The sequence below is a fragment of the Hipposideros armiger genome, unplaced genomic scaffold, assembly GCF_001890085.2.
Source record: "Hipposideros armiger isolate ML-2016 unplaced genomic scaffold, ASM189008v1 scaffold_1114, whole genome shotgun sequence".
NCBI classification, from domain to species: domain Eukaryota; kingdom Metazoa; phylum Chordata; class Mammalia; order Chiroptera; family Hipposideridae; genus Hipposideros; species Hipposideros armiger.
In genome coordinates this window covers 332,566-356,126 of record NW_017732464.1, presented here as the reverse complement: position 1 = coordinate 356,126, position 23,561 = coordinate 332,566, and the positions used below count along the sequence as shown (strand labels likewise).

Sequence of the window (23,561 nt, the reverse complement as noted above, 5' to 3'; positions counted from 1 at the left end):
TTTTTCAATAGGAAATAAATTCTGGGCCATCAGAGGAACTGAGATGCAAGCAGGTTATCCAAGAGACATCCACACCCTGGGTTTTCCTCCAACCATAAGGAAAATTGATGCAGCTGTTTCTGATGAGGAAAAGAAAACATACTTCTTTGTAGAGGACAAATACTGGAGGTAAGGTGCAATGTGAATGATTTTGTATAGAGCCTAAATTAGGGAAATTATTTCTTTCTTTGGGATATCCTGCACCCCCACCCTCTAACTTCCTCTAACTTCAAACTTTCTGATTATGAAGGAGAAAACTTACAGTTATTCAACCTCCCAGATATAATAAAAGGCTCTTAGAGTGCCTGATTACTGGGTCATATATCTAGACACCAAAAGACATCACGAGAGACCAACTGAGGTCCAGACAATGGCCACCATATGAAGCCCAGATGTATCAGGCTGTAAAGAGAAGGTCTACAGGGCAAGTGTGAGAGAGAACCAAAAATTTATTTTTAGCCAAATGATTTAATTCACTTTGCATCTTAAGTGTATACAGTCTTCATGCGTTTGTGGCAGAAAGGCATTTGGGCTGTACGAATGTCTAGGCTTAGAAAATTGATCTCAGACATCTACATGGAACCTCTGTAAAATAGTGGGATATCTTTGTTTCTGGAGAAAATACTGTTTTACATGCTGAGCTTTAAAATCCGGGAAAGTCACATATTTCTGTAATCATAAAAATGTTTAACACTTCCTTACACTGCTTGAGAATTATCCAGGATTCCACACTGGAACATTAACATTACATCATGCTGTTGCATGGAATGGGGTCTCTGCACAATGTTGAGTTATATTTCTTTATTTGGTATAGATTTGATGAAAATAGCGAGTCCATGGATCAAGGCTTCCCCAGACTGATAAGTGATGACTTTCCAGGAGTTAAGCCGAAGGTTGATGCTGTATTACACGCATTTGGTAAGAAGACACTTATTTCATTGCCAATGTGGAAACTATGGGGCATTTTCTATGAAAATGATGTGGAGAATCAAAACAATTTTCAAATCATTCAGTCTTATGTCCTTTCTACTCGAAATAGCTGAAAAATTTAACTTTCTAATTTATCCAAATAGGTTTAAATTTTGTTTTTCTTGAATAATTTCCAAGTCTCTATTTCATACTTGCACAAAAAGTCAGATGATACTTCCTCACACCATACCCATTATCTTTCAGGTCACTATGTTGGCATAAAAATACAACCAAGTGTGAGCCAGGTTTACTAATGGCTGGTTGTCACTTTTCTCTATATCATCTTATTTTCCATTCACTCCTACCCCATCCCAAGAAGACTTGCCTGGCCTTCTGTTGTAGTCTGCAATTATCTGCATTACATAATTTATGTAAATAAATAAATAGTAGCCCTCCCATATGCTCAAAATAGATAAAATTTGATTTCTCATTTAGCTTTGTCAAGTGGGAGTAAGAAATCAAAATAAAAAAGATCACAAATTAGTAATTATTTATTATAATTTGTTATATACTTGTTATTAAAGGAATGACAAGGTAGCAAGCGAAAATAATGTTGTGGGGAGATAAGAAAGTGAAATTTGTTCTTGTTCTGAAGGAATTTTGGAGGGAGCTGACAGAGCTTGACCATCATAATGCTCATCAGGTTGATGATCTTGTTACTAAGATAACTAGACCTTAATGTATGCAAAACAGGAAGTGAACCTCCAGTGTATTTTATCATTGGCCTAATTTTCTTGGGACCAATTTCCTGGGTCTAAGCGGTATTTAGGACTTGGTGGGGGAAGACTAGATTGGGAAGAAAGAGGAAAATAAATTAAGGCTTTAAAACATCATAGAATTTTATCACTTTGAATTATAATTTAATGCTTTATAATATAATGTGTTAGAGCACTGGCTTTGGGGTCAGACAGATGAGATGGAGTGACTTCCTCCATCTTTCATTAGAGACATTACCCTGGGAATGTAGGGATGTAGGAACATCTCCCTAATTTTCAAGTGTTTTCTCATCAGTAACACCTCACACATTTTTTGTAAGTGTAAGTGAGATAAAGCATGTAAAGCACTCAGAACAGTGCCTGGCACAGAGTAACCACTTAATATAAATGCCATTCATTATTAGCTCACTTTTTTTTGCATGTTGTAAAATTGATTTATTTGAAGAATGCCTCATTATCTTCCTCATCTATATTTACAGGATTTTTCTATTTCTTCAGCGGATCATCAAAGTTTGGGTTTGACCCTAATGATTGGGTGGTGACACATATATTGAGGAGTAACACCTGGTTATGTTAGGTGAGATATGGAGAAGACAGGTTCCTTTTAAATGAATATAATTATTATTCACATAGTTTATTATGAGTCAAAATGATTAATTTTCCAGCATGCACAGTGGCTACAGTGGATGACCCTTGCAGACATCTTCATGTGTCATGCAGCGTTTATCAGGACTGCTTCACTTGCTATTGGGTTACATTGAATAGAAGTGGGAAACACCTGTGCACAATAGGCAGAGACTGTATCTCTATGGGTGTTTCATTTACTGTTTAATAAAGATTTTTATTTTGAACCTGTTCCTTACTTTCTAGAATAAAATTTATTTTCAATACAATGACCACACTGGACTGAGCATTTAGCAGATATTCTGCTAGTAGTAGGAACACATACTCCATGGATGGGGCATATAGCTGCCTCGTGCCCTCACCCCTTCTCACCACCACCAACAGGATTTTTATTTTTTACCTCCCCAGTATTGTAAGTGTTCTTACACATCTAAGGAAGAAAAAACTTAGTCAATTGTTGTTCTGTAGGAATGGTCTGGACAAAATTGGGAAATAGAATTCTAGAATATTGGAGCTTAGGAAACTAGCAAATCATCTAGACCATGTCATCATTTGCAGGTGGGGAAACAAAACTGGCTGGAAATCTAGTCATTTTCTTTTTTAACCCAAATGTTTCTTCAGCGGTGCTCCCTGACTGCCCTGGAGACTACATTTGTCATATCCTCCACACTGTGTCATTAAAATATTCTCTTGTTACCATTTAGTACTTGGCAGTGCCTGAGTGATAAGAGTTTGTGTGCACATACTAATTGTATAACATATAAACATGCAATACACCACTATGTGTTTATCACCACTAAGTTATGCTTTATTCCATATAGAAACTGGTTCATTCTTTTATTGATTCATTTAAATGACAGGCATTGTCTTGGATGCAAGGCATAGGGAAATGAGGAAAACACATTTAATACTTCACTAATTTTTGTCTAGTGGGAATAAGAGATCAAACAAAAAGATCACAAATTAATATATAATTACTTGTTATAAAGATGAAATTAAAGAAATGACAGAGTGGCAAGGGAGAATAATGTTGTGGGGCAGGAGAACTACCTGCTAAAGTTTGATTGTTAGAAAAGAAAAGGTATTTCTGGAATAATAATAATAATAATAATAATAATAATAATAATAATAATGCATCTAAACCCAACTAGCCGGGTGGATAGCTAGGAGGAGATACAACAATCTAGGTAGAGAAAATGCAAAATAATTTCAACACAATCAAGGTTGTGAAAAAATCTCAACACGTTCAAGGTGCTGAAAGAAGATGGATGCCTGATTAGAGCCTTGGAGGGTGGATGTGGAATAAAATAATATTAGACAGGTAGGAAAAATCAAATCATTCAGGGTCTTTCAGATGTGTTAAAGAGCTGTGTTTCATCTTAAATGTATTATGGATTTGTTGAAGGAGTCTTTAAGCAGAGAAGCAACACAAGCCATTATATATTTTGAATGATTAGCTGGAGAGAATGGGAAGTGATGTTGAAAGTTGGAAGACAGGTTAATTTAAAACACCATTACAGATGACAGTGGAGGGTGGCAAAAATAGGGGGTCTCAGGGGAAGACGGAGAGATATGACTCAACTTGAGATATGTTTTAACATCATTCAGATTTAATTATGGACTAGAGTTCAGAGGGAAAGAAAGGTATTAAGGATAACTCCTGGATTTCTGGCATGAGCACCTTCTTAGATAGCAGAGGCTATAACATAGTTGAGGGGAGACTGAAAGAGAAGCAATTTTGTAGGAGATGTTTAAGAGTGAGGAGGAATCATCTCATTTTTTAAATTTAGAAATTCCTGTGAGATAACCAAGTAAAAGCATCAAGAGGCTATTAGATAAAGGAGTTTGGAGCCCAAAACAGAGTAAATAAAACTGTGGGAGATTGGGGGAATCATGAGGATCGATGAGGCTATATGGAGTGACTGCTACCACTTTGAGCTCTGTTCTTTAGTGAGGCAGAGGGAAACAGTTCTTGATAAATTTCACACTGACTACTCTCTGTGAATATCACAAACATCATTCTGTCTACATTTCACTGGTCAAAGAAAATTTACCTCATCTAACACCAAAGACAAGTAAATAATATCCTGCCATATGTATGAGAAAAGAATCAGAAATATTTAGTAGACAGTAATGATCATAACCACAAAGGGCTTTTTCTTGCAAAAAAATATTTCTTTAAAGATTTTATTGGGGAATTGGGGAAGAAGAACAGTGTTGGAATATTGGGGAAGGGGACCAGCCAAGTTGTTGTTCTTCAATCTTCGTTGTGGAGGATGCCAGTCACCATCTGGCTTCCTGTCTGCACCTTGTGGTCCCTAAGCTCAAGGTGCTGTATTCAATCTTAGTTGTGGGTGGGCATAGCCACCATCCCATGTGGTAGTCGAACCAGCAGCCTTGTTATAGAGTGCACACTCTGTCCACTGAGCCATCTGGGAGGCAGCTCGGCTCAAGGTACCAAGTTTAGTCTTAGTTGCAGGTGGGTGTAGCCCACCATCGAACAGGCAATCTTGTTACACCAGCTGAGCCATCCTGCCACCTGTTGGCAGCTCAGCGACAGCTCAGCTCTGGTGCAGTGCCACTGGCCCATGTGGGAATCAAACCAGCGGCCCTGTTGCTCAGAGCTCATGCTCTTAAGCCAACTCTTAACCAACTGAGCCACTTGGTCAGCCCAATTTCTTTATTTAAGTATTTACACTATATTTTTTAATTGGAAGTACATGAAAATGATCCAAACTCTAAAAGAAGGAAACACTATCTATTTAGTGAAAAATTTTTCTCCCTCCTATCTCATCTCAGCTACCCAATTCTCTTTTTCAGAGGTAAGCAATGCTACTAATTTCTACTAATTTCATGTATATGATGTCTGACAATTAAGTTCGTGAACTTATTGCAATAATGGTGCCAAACTTTTTTGACATCAGAGGAATTATTCGTTAGAAATTTTTATCAATTGGACAAAGAGTTAACCAAGTTTACTATTTGGAAGTGCTGAAAAGGCTGTGTGAAAAAGTTAGATGACCTGAATTTTCACCAACAATTCATGGCTCCTATATCACAACAATGCACCAGCTCACACGGCACTGTCTGTGAGGGAGTTTTTAGCCAGCAAACAAGTAATTGTATTGAAACACCCTCCCTACTCACCTGATCTCACCCCCAATGACTTCTTTCTGTACCCCAAAATAAAAGAAATATTGACAGGAAGAAATTTTTATGACATTCAGGATATCAAGGGTAATACAATGACAGCTCTGATGGCCATTCCAGAAAAAGAGTTCCAAAATTGCTTTGAAGGGTAGACTAGGCGCTGGCGTGGGTGCATAGCTTCCCAAGGAGAGTACTTCAAAGGTGACCGTAGTGATATTTAGCACTTTTTCTAGGATGAATTCAGAAACTTAATTGTCAGACTTCATATCTTTCCATCTATTCTATGTGTTTATAAGTATGTCTGTGAAGCCTCTTTTTCCGCAAAGGTACATACTTTATATTCCATTCTACCCTCATTTTTTCTCACTTAATATATCCTAGAGACTATTCTATATCAGTAACAGAAGTTGCCTTATTCTATTAAATAGCTACACAGTAGTTTAGTATATGCATCTATAATTTATCTAACAAACCCTTTACATGCACATTTGGGTTTGTTTATAATATTTTGCTTTTAAAATCAATAATGTAATTAATATCCTTTTACATATATCGTTTCACAGTTGTGAGTGTACGTGCTGAAAAATTCTAGAGCTTAAATAAAGAGCTGGAAGGGCCAGCTGAGTGGCTCAGTTGGCTAAGAGCGCGAGCTCTGAGCAACAGAGTCTCGGGTTCGATTCCCACCTGGGCCAGTGAGCTGCACCCAAGCTGAGCTGCCGCTGAACTGCCAACAGGTGGCAGGATGGCTCAGCTGGTGAGAGCGTGTGCTCCTAACAACAAGGTTTCCTGATTGACTCCGGCATGTGATGGTGGGCTACGCCCACTCACAACTAAGATTGAACACAGTACCTTGAGTTAAGCTGCACCAAGCAGCCAATGGGTGGCCGGATGGTGATTGGACTTGGAGCTGAACTAGCTGCGCCCTCCACAACTAAGATTGAAGAACAACAACTTGACTGTTCTCCTTCCTCAATTCCCCAGTAAAATCTTAAAAAAAAAGAGCTGGAAAAGCAACTCATTGACTCAGTGATATGGATGGTCCCAACAATGGCAAGACGGATGGAGAGATGGTGTCAGAGATACGACCAAAGTATTCCTTAGGATGATTTTGGTAGATTGACTTAATAAAGGAAATTCATTGGTTTACCAACTAGCAAGAAAAGTCTCAGAGCAGTTTTCAGTTGCGTTTTAATATTTCTTCTGCTGTTCTTTTGGCTCTGCACTTAGAATGACAACTTCCTTTAAGGTGGATTTCCTTGTGATGTCTCAGTAATTGCAGTCATTACATTTCTTCAATATGTTATTTCTATCTACCAAATAGGTTTTCTCTAACATCCTCCGATTGAGTTCTCTTTGTTCATGGACCACACTGAGTCCGTCACAGTGGAAAGGAGAGCAGGAGACCATGACTGGCTTAGATCCCTGAATGTAGAGGTGTCCTTAATCCCACACCCATCATGTTCTTCAGTGGGAGAAGAAAGAACAGACACAGAGGTAGAAACATCAATGTTTTCCACCAAGAAAGATTGTGAGATGAGAAAGTATAAAGTGAACACAGACAATCTTAGGGAAATGTTGGTGAAAAAAACACTCACAAAAATTTTTTATTTCTTATGTTTCCAGGCTAGATTAGTGGTAATAATAAATGCCTTTATTTGGTTGGGAGTAGGGGTAAGAGGTGGAGGGAGAGACAACTTCAATTACTAGGCTCTGCACAGGGTGCTTTATGTGTGCAATTCATTTAGTTTCCATAATAACCATGGTAAATAGTATAATCTTTTAATTGCAGAATTTATGCTCAGAAGGATAAACTTTCCCATGATTAGCAACTGGTAAACAGTCACACCAGGACCCTACTCCAGAACTCTCTTGGCTTCAGAGATCTCACTCTTTCTGAGGCTAGGTTAACAGATCATAAATCAACATAATGCAGCTTAACTTTGTCTCCATTATGTTCTAGTTAATGTCTGCTTTTAAGGACAAAAAAGTTTGTTGAGATTCTGGTAATTTGAGACTGCTGGGTTATCTCCACCAAGGTGTTTCTGATTCTACAGAACCTCCAGATATAAAAATGGCTGAGGACAGTTAGGGCTAAGACAAAAATAGATTCTGACTCTGAATCTTGACACTGATTTCAGGATTTACCCTCAGAACTAATGGAAAAGTATTTGTGTCAAGGCATATTTTGCATGTTTGGAGATGTTAGACTCAACAATATTAAGTGGAATCCTTTAGATTCCTGAAGATAGGAGAAATCTGACTAATGGCTCTATTATTTCCTAAGCCTTACGTGACATTTCTAGATCTGTTGTTTCTTTAGCATTCCCTGGTTCAGATAACAGCACCACCTTCTTACATCTTAGTCTCGAAACCACAGTCAACTTTGACTTCTTATTTTGCTCATAGGACACATTCCCTCAGTTGCCATATCCTGTGAATTTCTAGAGAGGGCAAAATAAAGGGCTTCAGCAGTAGAGTGTACAGGATGAGGAAATCATGAGAAATGTTACTGAATCTTTGTAATTTTCTAACTATATGTCTGTGTACTCAGTGCTCCCACTCTCACCATTTTTACCTTCTTCTTTACCTACAGAAAACCAATCATCTCTCAAAGCCTGGATCATTTTCCACCTTATCCATGATATTCTCCCACATAAAATCAAATTCTGACACAGCTCTGGCAAGCCTTGGAATGAATTTTGTCATGACTTATTAGCACAAGAAACTATTCCAGAGGCAGGTGCTGATGATGAGATTTAATCCAGTGGGCAAAACACACATCCAGTAAATGAGGTTTGAAGGTTAGTCAGTGGAGGTCCCAGTAAGTGACAGAAATACTGAGAACAATCTGAAATAAGCAATGCTGGGAAATCCAGGTAGAATCAGGCAGAGGGCACTTGGGAGGTTGGATGCCACTAGTAAGCAGGGTGCCAACTTCTAGTTCAAAAACAAAGCCCCAAATCATGAGGTAAGGTTGGGAGGTAGGATGACATAAATATGAGAAAACAAATCATAACTGGCCTAGTATCAGAACACAAATCTCTGAGAAGAAACTAAGAATTGATCAGTTACCCAGTCTGAAGCCAAGAACTACTAAACAGACTTGGACTCCCACATTAGGACAAGACCGATGGTGAATTGGGGAGGGTTCATAGAAAGAGGTTCAGTGGATGTTTTAGTAATTCCTACCTCTAGTCAATTTTTGTTCAAGCAATTGCAAGAAGTAGAACTGCACTTGCAGGAAGGGATTAAGTGGTTCTAACTTTGAGAAGAAAAAGGGAAGGTGAGGCTGTGAACAGGCAGGGACTGGTGTGGTAATGAGACAGGAAGGAAAGTAAGTAAATGTAAACTGAGGGAGCTTGGAAGTGGATTTTCCCCCAGTCAAACCCCCAGATGATGCCTTAAGATTTTATGCAGATACACCAGCTAAGCTATGGCCAAATGCTCATCACACAAAAACTGAAATAATAAATGTGTGTTGTTTTAATCCACTAAGTTTGTGGTAACTTTAAATCTGTAATACATACGTCATACAATGAGTTATGTGGAGTCACAGAAACATAATATTTAACCAGATAATTCAGGTCAAATTCCAGTTCTGCTAAAGAAGTTCTGAAGGCAGAAATGTCTCACCTCCTTTAGGAGCTCATAATCTGTCAGTGCTCTTCCTGACATAGAGAGTATTATGACTGACTGTGTCTAGGGTGAGCTCTAAGAAAAAATTTTGAAGTGGGGAAAATTGGCCATTAATGTCCTCACTTTATTGGAGATATCTCTCTTTCTTTTTCTGTATTTTACTCACATCTTTATCCAGGCACCAAGTGGCACTATTACGCAGCATTTGCAGTCATTAATGAAATTATGACTGACAACTAGTCTGATGTGTTTGAGTTATAAATGTCCCTTTCTTGCAATGAGAAGATTTTGGGTCATGTGTTAAATATGTTTGCAAGAGACAGAGAAATAACAGAGTCGGGGCAAAACACACACACACACACACACACACACACACACACACACACACACACACAGTGGGCGGGGCGAGAGAGAAAGAAGGAGGGACAAAGAGAAGAGAAAAGGTGACATGGTGGCAGGGAGAACAAGTGTGGGCAAGAATGTGTGAACTACATTTGAAATGCAGGACGATGATCCAGGTATGAGCAGACCTAAGATGAAGAAGTCTGGTATTGGTAGAGGGAGAAAGTGAGTGAAGAAGGAAAGGATTAAGGTGATATAATGCAGGGCTACTTTAGGAAGTCACACTGATCCAGACCACCTAGGAAGCAACATGGAGATAAGGGAGGGAGAGTAGCCTGGAGAGCAGTTTCATCCTAAACCCTGAGGTGAGACAGAAAACCTGGAAGAAGGGTCTTTATGCCTCAAGGACCAGGAGCAGAGAGAGCTCAAGCTGGTCCACCTAAGAAGCAAGCCCTGACTGCTAAGTGGAGACAGAGGTGCTTGCATGAAGTAGATTCCTAGAGGTTGGATGGCAGTTGTACCTCCTCAACTCCTTCAATCTTTGATTAATTCACTAATTTCACAGATACTCAGTGAGGTTTACTGTATAGCAGGCAATATTTTAGGGACATGGGACAGAGAGCTTTACAGGCACAGCTCCACTCTTCCAGAATTTATATTCCCCGGAGGACAACAAAGAAGTCAGCAGTCTATGTGATCCGATACCAAGAGCTATGGCCATATTGGGGAAGCACACAGAGCTGTGGGGTCATGTAGAAGGGGCTCCATCCCAATATCTAGTACTGACAAGTCATGAGAAGCCACCAAGAGGAAGAAACATCTGAGTGGAAAATCGAAGAACAATAATTAAGGAAGCAAGGAGGAGGGGGTGGTCCAGGCAGAGAGAAACAAGAGTATGGAAGGTATTTCCACACTGTGTTCTAGAGCAGTGCTTCTCAAACCATCTATAGTAAAGGACCAGTTTATTAAATTTTCAATGAATTATGGGCCAATACTCTTGTAAAATACAATAAAAAGGGATTACAGGAAAAATAAAATGACAAAGATTTTTAAGAGTGGCCAAGTTTTAAATGATTAGATTCAATACACATAAATCACTCTGTCAAATTGCTAGAAAAGCTCCTAAGCATTTGTTCTCCATTTTTGTACCTATCTCATTATAGAATAATGACAAACTGTTCATGGGCCAGCAAAGATGACATTTTGAATAACACTGGCCAATAGTATACAAATAAAGGTATGCATTACAGAGAGGGGGAAAAATCAGGGACCTCTATTGCCAGAATTACTTTCTGGGTGTAACTGGCATTCAGACTACTGTTTACAGGTTTAAAAAGTAACCATGCATCTGACTGAATTATAACAGTTGAATCCTCAAACCCCCTAATTGTTAACACCAAGGCTAATATTCTGAAAGAGACAGTGGTATCCCAACAAATGGAAAGAGGGAGAATTGGAAAAAGTTGGGAGAAGATGAAAAAAACGAATCTTCCTTTTCTATCCCTTCTTCAAAGTAATTTTATTATTTGTTGCCATCCAAATCTTCCTACAATAAGCCCTCTTTAGTTCAATTTGATTGAATTGATTAAAAATATAAACAGAAAATCAAACAAACTGTAAAAGCTCCCCCCCCCCTTTCTCTCTCTTGCTTTCCAGCTACCTCCTTGCACTCAGCACTCAGGAGCTACTTCTCTGAGATGCACCCTCCATTCCCGTACATGTGCTGCATATCATGCCCAAGTGTTCCTAAAATACTCATTATACTCTATTGTAACTATTGCCTCAAATTTCTCTATCAGGCTGTAACTTCCTTGAATTATTTACCATTCTAATTTACTCAGGGGCACAATAATTGTTATGAAGTCAGTGCTCAATAAATGATTGTTGAATGAATGAATAAATGGGTCCCTAAGCTTAGGAAGGAAGTAATGTTTGACCTTAAAGAACGAGTGGGAGTTGTCAGGCCACAAGTCTGGAAATAAAGGTTATTCCAAGTGTAGGGAACCACATGAGCAATGAATGGCGTTGGAGGTATTAGATGATATACCATGTTGGGGAATCCCTAGATGTTTGGTTGGAGCTAAGAAAAGCAGAAACTTTCGATGTACATTTTGGCAAAAAAATTGTGAAGCACCCAACTTGTCAACTTATCATTAAGAGCATAAAATTTTATTTACTATATAAAACAATTGAGTTAAATGGCTCCACAAAGTTCATGTCTAATCTTATCTTCTATATTCAATGATTCATTTACCACATTCATTCACTTATTCATTCAATAATTATTTAATCACAGTATTAAATTTATTGTTTAAGCAGGCAGCATGCAAATTAAAAAATAATGTACTCAGCTAAGAAAAACACTGAACTACCCTGTACTGTATATGCATTCAATTTCTTCAAAAACTCAGCAGACAAACATTATTTTAGTAATTGTGATGGGGAAGGAGTGACCTGGTCTCCCCAAGATTTAATCAAGGGGGATTTCTGGTTATTTATTGCTACATAACAACAACAACAAAACACTCCAAAACTTAGTGACAGATGAGTTGCTATCCAGAAGCTGATCTGTAAATGACTATACAATAGCTTTTCCAACAATATTAATGGGGTGGTATTGCATTGTCATTAGCTAAACCAAAAGTTTGGTTATATAAGATACGTGACTCTAGGGCATAATTTATCTCTCTTGGAAACGTGCCATTTTAGCAATTATTCTGACAATCACATTGAACTCATGGTGACAGTGATGAGACAGGAACACTTGATCACAGAGCTGTAGCTTGAGAAAGGCTCCAAGATTCATAAAGAAGATAATTCAATGTGTAGTTTATAATGTGAATTTAACTGAAAATATTTCTTTTTTCTTTTTTTTTTCTGATTGCACAGAAATAATTACTTCAAGTCACATTTTCTTGAAGAAGTTGAAACCCGCCTCAAATGATCTCACCCTGTCCCTTGAATCATTTCCCAATTTTTTTTCTAACAAAGATTACAACTCAGTCTTCCCATCTCGTGAAAGAGGATTTAATTAGGTAATTTTTTGAAAGATCTTTCTCAATTCTAAGAAGAATCAGTACACATTGTGCAATGTATTTCAATGTGACAAGCACTGAAGTACATATACATTACACACATTTTCCACTTAACTTTCCTGAAAACCATGTTTGGAAGATCTTGTTATTATCCCTATTCTCCAGTCAAGGGAACCAATTTCCATAGGGAGATTGACCAACTAACTTCTACATGCCTAATAGAGAAAAGAAGAGAGTCAGGATTCAAATTTCTATCTGCTTCTCACCAAAATCTTAATCCTTTCACTTCAAAGTGCTGTCTTCCCTGCAACCCATTTCACAAGTCCATAATTATAAAATTATTCAACATTTGCAATGAAGCTACTTAGGGTGTCAGTCACTTGGGGGTTGTATCATACTTGTCCTGTTTTCAGTACTTCAGTTTATATTCTCTTTTTATGCCAGAAAGATATTCCCTGAGCTGCACTTCCCCTTCATTTACCTGATCATAGAGACAATCTATCAGGGAAATAATAATTATTACAGTTTTTATTAATATAATTCACAAAGGATTCATCAATATAATTATGCTTTTAATAACCTGATAGATGAAGAATTACACTTTATTATCTTTTTACAATTGAGTATCATACAAGGTGTGATCAAACAATACAGTGAATGTTTAAATAAAAAAATTATTATAGTAAAAGACACATTGCCGTTAATCCCCCTCAAAATGCACCCCGCCCTTTGAACACACTTATCCCATTGTTCTTGCCACTTTCTTTTTTTTAGAGATTTTTACTGGGGAATTGGGGGATGGGAACAGTGCTGGGGAATTGGGGGAAGGGGAACAGACAAGTTGCTGTCGTTTTGCTCTTCAGTCTAGTTGCGGAGGACGTTGCCTCACTGGCCCAAGTTGGCACCATTATTGCGCTCTTCCCGGGCGAGGCAGATCAGTTGCTGGCTTCTGGACGGCCGCTCACGCTGGCTGCTGGCTACACACGATAGCCCATGGCAACCCACTGCCACAGGGGCTGCAGCCTACGCCGTCTCGGGCGACTCATGGCAGCCCAGCTCCAGGTCGAGCTGTTGTTCAGCATCTTAGCTGTGGAGGGCAGTGTCACTGGCCCTCATATGTGGGATCCGAACCGGGGCCCTCTGGCGTCCCAAGCCAGCTCTTAACCATTGCGCCACTCAGCTGGCCCCCTTGCCACTTTCTGAAGCAGTTCTGAGAATCGTCTTTCATGAGTGTCTTTAGGTGGGCAGTCACGGCTGCATTGATGTCCTTGTGTACAGTGCTTCTGCGGACATTCTAATGCATGAGTTTTTAATATTCGTATACATTTCTGTGGAGGAAATGCTGAATCTTAGGGTATGCGTATGTTCAGCTTTAATAGATACCAGCGGACAGTTTTCCAAAGTGACTGTACCAATTGTTTGTGCTATTTTAAAGTAACCCTTTCTTTTTTGTCATAGCCACATTTGTAAAGATTATACCTCTAGTTTAAAATGAAACAGGCAGATTTACAAAGCAATTATGTGAGAAGATAGGAAATTATATAAGAAGTTTAAATACTCTTGCTTTTCATAGAATATATATCACATGGACTAAGGGGGAACACTAGCGATTGACCGTACTCACTTATTTTGATTTCTAACTATGCCTTAGATCCTTGGAAGGGAGGGAGCCATCAGATCTAATAGTTTTATGAACATCCTCAAGTTCCCATTGATAATTCAGACTCACTCAGATGCACAAAGTCCATGGAATCTTCTGAAGTGCTCCTGACCATCAGGCCCAGCTGGTTTTCTTTGGGGTACTGAGGTGTTGGGTAGGCCACCAATTTTCAACTCTGGAGGTTGGAAAGAAGTGGGAGCCCCTTGGCCAATTTCCTGGGCTGGGACAGGCAGAGTTGGCAACACAGGACCATTGTGTGAGACTGCTTCACTTCCAGAGACTCTCTGAAGGCTCATTCCACACACACTGAGAACCAATGGTGAGGGAGACATTTCACCCTGGTCCATCTTAAGGGGAGAAGCCTACCAAATACCCCGAGAAAAAACTGACTTCATCAGGAATCTCACTCCCTTCTGAATGTATTCTGCCCTCACCAAGTCCCTCCTCTTACCGACTAAGTGGTCTCAGACCTCCACATTGCTGCATTAATGAGTTTTAAACTTATTCACAATCTGGTGTAAATAAAAGAGTGATGAATCTAGTTTCTAGTTTACACTTTGTGCTGGCAAAGTTGTTATGGGAATGGTAGAAATTCAGACAGCAAAAAAGAAGATAATGAAGAAAGATTTCTTTAAAAACATTTGGAGCAGGGAATCTTTCTGGAATCCTCCCCAGGTTACCATCAAGAAAACGTCTCTCCTGCTGAAGCCCACAGCTGGCTCTAAGAGCGTGCGTGTGAACTTGCTGAATCGGACTGGTCCACACCTTCACTTCTGCTGGGAAGAGTACTTGTTTTATTAATGGAACCTCCCCAACTGTAGCCACATCATTCTAGTGCAGTCTGCCTATCATGGTATTCCAGCACTTGGTCACTGTTAATTGACTTGGGTTCTATGACAAAGATGAGCCAAATATAACTCTTCCTTGAATTTTTTTAAGCTGGAAAAAATGGGAAAGAAACAAGGAGTGGAGTAAGGGTTCTGAGTTAGAGTAAGTAAGGTTCAGGAGCTTCCAATACTCTCTTTCTTTGGATTTCACATAAAAGGTACAAAACTATACCAAAAACCCTTTATAAGAATCTTTATGAGAATCAAGGTTCTGGCAGAACACATGGCACACTCATATGGATAACTGAGGAGGATTTCAGGAAAAGAAAACCTATAAAAGCATGGGCCAAGTTAAAGAAAATCAACAAATCGTGGTGAAGCAGCCCCAGGTAGAAGCATGGATGTACCAGCACCCATAAGGCCTGATGCAGCAAGAAGAGACAACTGTCATGAAACAGAGCTTTAGCAATAGCCAGAGCTGTAGTTTAAGAGGCAGCAGCTCAAAAGAAACTGTGACTTCCAGTAGAGAAATGCAGCCGATTCCAACCCACAGCTGAAAGGATAAAAAATGAGGGAATGAATTCCCTAATCATTCTCTCTCTCTCTCCTACTCTGTTATCTCTGCAGTGACTTCAGCTGGCCAAAAACAACTGGTGATGTTGATATAGTCCATGGAGGTCAGCCTTCCCGCACTCAGAACCAATGGTAAATAATTAGTATATAGCCTCTTATAATAAAGTCATCAAATATACAAAATAGAGGTTGTTGAAGGAACTCAAGTAGCACCTGGAGGCTTTATTAGAAATAAATGACAGAGATTTATTCAAGGACCTTGGAGTTTGCAAACTGGGGACACAGCTTGACAAAACCCCCAAAGTATTCCAAAGAAGAAAGAAAAGTTAAAAGTTTTTACAATAAAAAGTACATTCTTTAGAATGATCAGGTCTGTATTCTTAGCCCTAGATTGCTCCAGGACGGTTATCAGTCAGATGTCAGACAGTCAGGATAATGAGTGTGGGAGGTCTGGTCACGTCCCGGTGGTCTGGATAATAGATGTCAGGAGGCCTGAAAACACGAGTCCTTCAGGGGATTATTAGAGGGTAACCTGAAGATTCAGATGTATATCCAGGCATTCATGCAGGACTTGAAAGTTTCAAAAAAGTTAATTTCCCAGGCTAGTTAGAACAAGAATGGAGTCTTTCCTCATGCCTCAACCTTCATAATGTAAATAATTTTAACAACTTGGTTAAAATGACTCCATTTTATATATTCTCTGTCTTCGCTCTTTGCTCAAGGTAGAACAATCCACCCTATGTTTCAAATTGAAGAGTACCAGCAAGGTTTTTCACTCACCCACTTTCCAGTCAGCCCTTCTCAAAATGAAAGACTCCTCCACTTTTCACAAACTCTATTGCAGCAATTTTAATTGGGAGAACAGCCAGCTTTGATGGAGCAATAAATATCTTCTTATCGTTATCACTGTGGTTAAGTTATTTATTAAGCATGGACAATATCCATTGTGATATCTAGTTATAAGGAGATCAGTGGGGAAAACAATCAGAAAAACAGATCATTTCAATAGTAAGTTGGCAATTATGTTTACAGCAAGAGGAAAAAGAATGAATGCAGCTTTGGGATGTGTGGGAGTGTTTCATGGAAAGGAAATCAAAGGTAGTTTCCTGAGGGAGATGACAAACTGCATTCAAGTGATGGTTTTGTCACTTGCTATTCCTTGGGGAAGTCAGTTCAGCTCTGAGATAGTCAAATGAGATGACACATATATGAGTATTTGCCCATAATTCATTGAAAATTTAATAAACTGGTCCTTCACTATAGATGGTTTGAGAAGCATTGCTCTAGATCACAGTGCCTAAACACCTTCCATACTCTTGTTTCTCTCTGCCTGAACCACCTCCCTCCTCCTTGCTTCCTCAATTATTGTTCTTTGATTTTCCACTTAGATGCTTCTTCCTCTTTCTGGCTTCCTATGACTTGTCAGAATTGGATATTGGTATTTTTAAGGTCTCTCTTAACTCTAAGAGGAAGCAGCACTCATGAAATACCATGCACCAAACATTGATGTGCCTCCGTATAATATACATTATTTTGTTTAACTCTCCTGAAAAATTTTAGGATGATAATATTTTTATTATTCCAATTTTCTAGTCAAGGGAGGGACAGAACTGAGTCTACACACTTATTAAGGAGTAAGGTCAGATTTCAAATCTCTGTCTGCTTAATCCCAAAATCTTAACTAAAGAGCTGCCTCTCATTCAACATCCCATGAGCCCATGATTATGAAATTATTCAGCATTTGCAATAAAGCAATCACTTGGGGGTTTTATAGAGCTGCCAAATTGTTAGTAACTTGGTTCATATTCCTTCCTTTAGAGCAAGAAGATATTAACCTTGAATCAAGGAAATGGTTACATTTCCCTGAATATCTCTGCTTACCTTTTATTACCATAAAACACCTGATCACAGGGAAAGTTTTTTATATCAGGGAAATAATAATAATCACTGTTGTATTAGTGCAATGTACTAAACACATGTCTATAATAACAAATTTATAATAATTTGGTGGTCTAAATGTTGTTACTTCTTTTTAACAATTGAGCATCATATAGGTTAAGAAACTTCTCCATGTTTGCAGAGTTTATAAGTATTGGAGCTAGAAATTAAATTCAGACCCTCTGACTCTAATCCTGTGTTTTTTTCAAATATGCCACTTAGGTGGTGTGAATTAACAGAAAATATGTATGTTGGTCTCTGTCCCTAGTTCCTGCACAGAGCTCCTAAAACCCTTACAATTTCAAAAGAGCTAAGAGCAGTAGGAGCATCTTTGGTTCTAGTATTATGTCTTTGACCCTGGTTCCTGACACAAAGTTCCTACACCCCTTGGAATTTCCTGGGGGAAATGCCCTTGGGGTGCTTGCTCAAAAACATGGATCATTATAAGTCCCTAGGATACTGTAGTCAACAACTGGACCCTGTGGCTCGGGGATACCCCCCTTGCCTCAGAGCTGTTGCTGCCACTGCCCTCCTGGTTAAGGTCACAGAGAAGACTGTTGTGGGAACGCTCTCCTGAATTTGCATCACACCCAGCTTCTTTCAGTCAGCCGTTTTACTTCCTATGAAATGCTTTTGTTAACCACTTTCCATATAACCCTCTCACATTGTAACAACCTTAATCCAGCTACTTTTCTTCCTTCGGAGACTGAGGATGCCCCTCATGACTACCTGACATTAACAGATCACCTCTTGACTCCTCATGACGATTTGCAGGAAACTCCTTTGGGTAAAGCTGATTTCTCATGGCTTACTGATGGTTCCTCGTACTTAAGTAATGACTATGGTAAGTACTGTGCTGGTTTTGCTGTTGTAACTCCTTCTGAAGTCATTAAGGCAGCACCTTTGCCTCTGGCCACTTCAGCACAGCAGGATGAATTGTATACCCTTGCCCTCGCTTGCATTTTAGCAAAGGATAAAGCTGTCAACATTTACACTGACAGCAGATATGCCTTCGAAGTGGCTCACGTCTTTGGAATGTATGGAAACAACGTGGTTTCCTCACCTCCAACAGAGATAAAATTAAAAATGGTCCATATGTACAGAAATTATTGGACGCTATACTTTTACCTGATGCCTCAGCCATTATTAAGATCCTAGGGCATTCTAAACTTGACTCCCTGAAGGCCAAAGGAAATCACCTACCAGACATTTCTACTAAAAATGGTGCCCTTAAAGGCATCAGTAGTAGTCAAACCTCTGTCATGGTCCAGAGAGAAGCTTCTCCAGCTGATAATTTAGAAAAACTGGCCAGAGAAGCCCAACAATCTGCTTCTGAAGAGGAAAAACATAACTGGAAATCTAACAATTGCTGGTTTAATAAGGAAAAGAGACTGTGGTTCAGACCAAATAACAACCCAGTCCTACCAGAAAGTCTAAAATTCCTACTCTTAACCACTGTACATGTGTTGAACCATTGGTCAACTGACAAAATGGTAGCTTTCATGCACCAGTATTGGTGGGGAAATATTAATAAAGCTGCAAAAAGTGCCTGCCTCAGGTGTCCCACCTGTCCAAAGTATAACTCAGGGAAGCCTATTCACACTGCCCCTGGACATTTTAAATTGCCAAATGGACCATTTGAGGTCTAGTAACTAAACTTTATATAGCTTCTGCCATCTCATGGATACAAATATGTTTTGGTTATGATATGTATGTTTTCTCAGTGGACTAAAGCTTTCCCTTGCAGACAGGCTAATGCACCAGCAGTGGCTAAAGTAGTGTTAGAGAAGATTATTCCTACTTGGGGAACTCCTCTTGAACTCCACAGTGATCGACGAACCCATTTCACTTGGTCAGGTGCTAAAGCAAGTTTGTGCTGTTTGGCCAATCCTACAACATTTTCACTGTGCCTACCATCCTCAATCCTCAGGATTGGTTGAATGCAGTAATGGCATCATTAAGACTTAATTGGCAAAATTTATGGAAACTCTTCAAATACCTTGGCCAAAAGCATTGACATTAGTCCTTTTAAACCTCAGATCTACTCCTTTTGGGACTCATAAGCTCTCACCTTTTGACATAATTACAGGATGCCCTATGCACCTGGCCCCTGCCTCTCTCGATCCACAGTTGGTGAAATGAGACATACTTCAGTATTGTAAAGGTTTAATTGAGTCTATCGACAAAAATCATGCCTTAGTCAAACAATCACCATGCCCTCCAGGGAAATGAAAAAGTAAAATTTCATACTTTAAAACCTGGAGATTTTGTTTATTGCGAAGACACCTAAAAAAGGATTCCCTCCAGCCACGCTGGAAGGGCCCTTACCAAGTACTGTTGACAAACCCCTGTGCTGTTAAACTACAGGGAGTAGACTCTTGGATACACATGTCACACTTAAAGAAGGCACCAAACCCTGGCTGGAAAAGTACACAGCCTGGTAACCTGAAACTAAAACTGCCAAGATTTAAAACAGGTGACCTCTGAGGAGTTTGAGTTCCTGACTCACGCCTGCCACATAAGCTGTTTTGCTTTGTTCTAATTCTCTCTTTTTAACTTTGATCTGTTTAAGCTCTGCTTCTGATGCTGGTCAACACTGGACGCCAGCTGTTTTCCCGATCCATGCACTCTTTCCCATGATGATACCCAAAAGAGGCCCTTCTGACATTGAGGGACGAAAGGATGAGCAGATATCTGGGGGCAAGAGGCTGGACACTGGAAACCTGGGACTAGAAGACCTGACTGTTGATCAATGATCTTTTAGAGGAAAGATCTTAATCAAGAGGGAGGAATGATAAAGTGAACTGGCATTTTGTGATGCTTGACTATAGAGTTGGGAAGACTGTGGGTGCAGTTGGGCCCCTTGTTAACTCTGTGACCCTGATTCCATGTTTAACTTTGTGATACCTTCCTGGGGGAGGGATGATATAAACAGAAAGAGCCATCTTGAAAAAGCTCTCTCTCAGTTTCTCCATGTGGGTGCCGGTAGGAGCGTGGGGTTAAGAGTTATGCGTGGGCAGTCGGTAGGGACCCGCCCCCCCAACAGAGCAGTGCAGTTTCTCACACTGCACTGCAGAAGTTTGTTTCTTTTTTTTTTTACTTTCTCAGAATAAACCCTTTTCTTTGGTGAAAAAAAAAAGTTGTGGGTAACTTGAGGACTTACTGCTTGTGAATAGCATTCAAAGTGGTGGTGGTGGGGGGTAGTCTTATGGGACTGAGCCCTTAACCTGTGGGGTCTGACTCTATCTCCAGGTAGATAGTGTCAGAATTACGTTAAGTTGCAGGACACACAGCTCGTGTCACAGAGAATTGCTTGGTGTAGGAAAAAAAAAACCTGCTGTCAAAGTGTGACAGTAAAGGAGACACACAGGGGGAGTGTAGGTTTTCTAAACAGATGGTGTAAAAGAACCACTTCTTTCCTCACACATGCACACTCTCCTCAGACCAAAAGTCACTACTGGATACCTCAAATGATATTATTTCAAGCAACTGTTTGTGGCAATTTGTTATGCAGCAAATCAATACACTTTGGGAAATTACCTGGAAATCACTATCTTTTATATTGATTATTTCTTTTTCTATGTCTTATAAATAATGTTGGTGACGTGTGTCCACCTAAAAACTATTTCCTCTGTAAAAATTGTGGTGGTTTGTAGTTTCCTACAAACTATTTGCCCTATAGCATATAAAAATCATACTTAAACTTTCTATGGAATTTTAAGGATCATAGTAATGCATCCTTGATTGCAATCATTTCATGCAATACTACATTTCTTGTGACTACAATCAGAGTCTGATTATTTTGGGAACCCTAGCACGTAGCATAATGTTTCCCATATGATAGAATCTTCACAAATATGTTTTATTCAATCAGTGAAGAAAGGTCTATGTTTATTTAGTTTGTTTATACAAACAAAAATTCAGAGTCTCTATTAGCCAACATGATCTTGTCCCTATATTTTATCATAACCAGATAACTATAATTTTACTGAGCGATCACCATGATTCCTTGGGTTTAAACATTTTGGTACTTATATTAACTTGGTTTTTGCCCCCAGCTAGTCAAACAATTCTAGCTGCAACAGTCACCAGTGATGCTGCTTGAGTAAAGCATTCAGCAGTGTAAACTAGTCATTGCCAAGCATTATACTGAATACCCCCTAGATTTCTTATTGTATTCATCTTTATTAAACCACAATCATGGTTTCCTGAGTTCACCAGGGGTCCCCTTGCTTATCACTGTGGCTGCTGAGTGAGCTTGGGGTTCCCTGGCTGGAAGCACCAGGAAAACTGAGGTGACAGCCCCACCGTTCCTCCAGTCCCAGTGCATGTGCTCCCTAGTGAGCAGGGGGCTCTTGCCTCACCTGGGCTGAGAAAGCATGGCCTGTATTCTGCCTGTCCTGGGAAATGCCTGCTTTCTTGATGTCCCTTGCCTCTGTAGGCATCAGCAGTCCTGTGTGAAAAAAGACATTTGGTTTTTCCTGAGAAATTAATTCACTTCCCCTTTTCTGCTTGCATGCATGAGACACTCCATTGAGATGGGGAAGTTGTGGTTACACATTAAATTGACAGGACACGGGCAAATGAACTCTTATCCATCATACCTTGGAAGCCCACATGAGCATCCTTATTATGTGCAAGGTAATGTTGAGGTCACTAGTTGGAGAGCAGAGACTTATAATTCTGTGAAGTCAAATGGACTTGGGAGGAAAGAGGAGAGACACCTGCCAAAGAGGAGAAAGAAGAATCCAGCATGAATGTTTTCTGTACTTTGCTTGTCAAGTTCATGCTCTCAGGGAAGGAGGTTAGTTTGCTGAGAAGGGATGAGAAGTCCTCAAGCTAGAACAGTTTTGCCAAAGGGTGGAAAGCAAACCCTTGGACACATAGAAGATGCTTGTATGTAGTACAGGGATAATATTATATATGAAATCAAAATACTAATCATGTTCCCATGGATATCACTGCTTAGAATGAGGTTATGTTTTTATTTATTTATTTTTAAGATTTTTTTAATTGGGGAATTGGGGGATGGGAACAGTGCTGGGGAATTGGGGGAAGGGGAGCAGACAAGTTGCTGTCATTTTGTTCTTCAGTCTAGTCGTGGAGGACGTTGCCTCACTGGCCCAAGTTGGCACCATCATTGCGCTCTTCCCAGGCAAGGCACATCAGTCGCCGGCTTCTGGATGGCCGCTCACAGCGGCTGCTGGCCGCTCAAGCTGGCTGCTGGCTACACACGGTAGCCCATGGCAACCCACTGCCACAGGGGCTGCAGCCTATGCCGTCGCTGGCAACTCACGGCAGCGCAGCTCCAGGTTGAGCTGTTGTTCAGCATCTTAGCTGTGGAGGGCAGTGTAACTAGCCCTCATATGTGGGATCCGAACCGGGTCTCTGTGGCATCCCAAGCCAGTTCTTAACCATCGCGCCACTCGGCCGGCCCCCAAAGTTATGTTTTTAAAGGGATTGCATTAACAAAACAAAACAAACAACAAAAAACGCAAAGAAGAACAAAGGGGTATATGTAGATCTGACAAAAATCCAGGAGGAGGAATGAAGGTTAATGAAGGCTGGGAAACACAGAGGCCAGACTAACTCTACTGTCTCCCCTAGCCCGTGTCCTCCAGGGGAATTCATGTCTGTCACCTGCGTAATTGTAGCACTTTGTACACTAAGTTTTGCAGTGGTTTGCTATGCAGCAATAGGTCACTTGCCCTCAAGAAGCTAAATATATAGAGAAGGATCAGCCAAGAAGGCAAACAAACTAACAATATCCCATGAGGAGAAAGGCTAGGCAAAATACGTACCACTCCTAGAATCTATGCAGACCTCTCCCCCACTCCCAGAAAAACGAAGCCTGTACTTAACTAAAAGAAACGACAGAGAAGTACAGCATAGGGAATAGAGTCAATGGTGTTGTACTAGCCATGCATGGTGTCAGAGGGGCAGTAGACTTGTTGGGGTTTTCACTTTGGGAGGGGTGTAAATGTATAGTCATTATGTTGTTTTGTACACCTAAAACGAATAAAAAAATGCAAAAAAATATTTTAAAAGAGAA

General features: G+C 39.9%; 1 protein-coding gene across 1 annotated transcript in view; it reads left to right on the top strand.

The window, feature by feature from the left end:
- The window catches only part of LOC109376362 (stromelysin-2-like), a 28,348-nt gene extending 8,083 nt beyond the window's left edge, over nt 1–20,265 (top strand). Inside the window, exons 6-10 of the mRNA XM_019632268.1 lie at nt 12–168; nt 854–957; nt 2,204–2,296; nt 18,195–18,546; nt 20,082–20,265. Of these exons, the coding sequence (XP_019487813.1) occupies nt 12–168; nt 854–957; nt 2,204–2,296; nt 18,195–18,546; nt 20,082–20,265 (890 nt within the window). The remainder of the gene's footprint in view (nt 1–11; nt 169–853; nt 958–2,203; nt 2,297–18,194; nt 18,547–20,081) is intronic.
- Nucleotides 20,266–23,561: the final 3,296 nt, after the last annotated feature.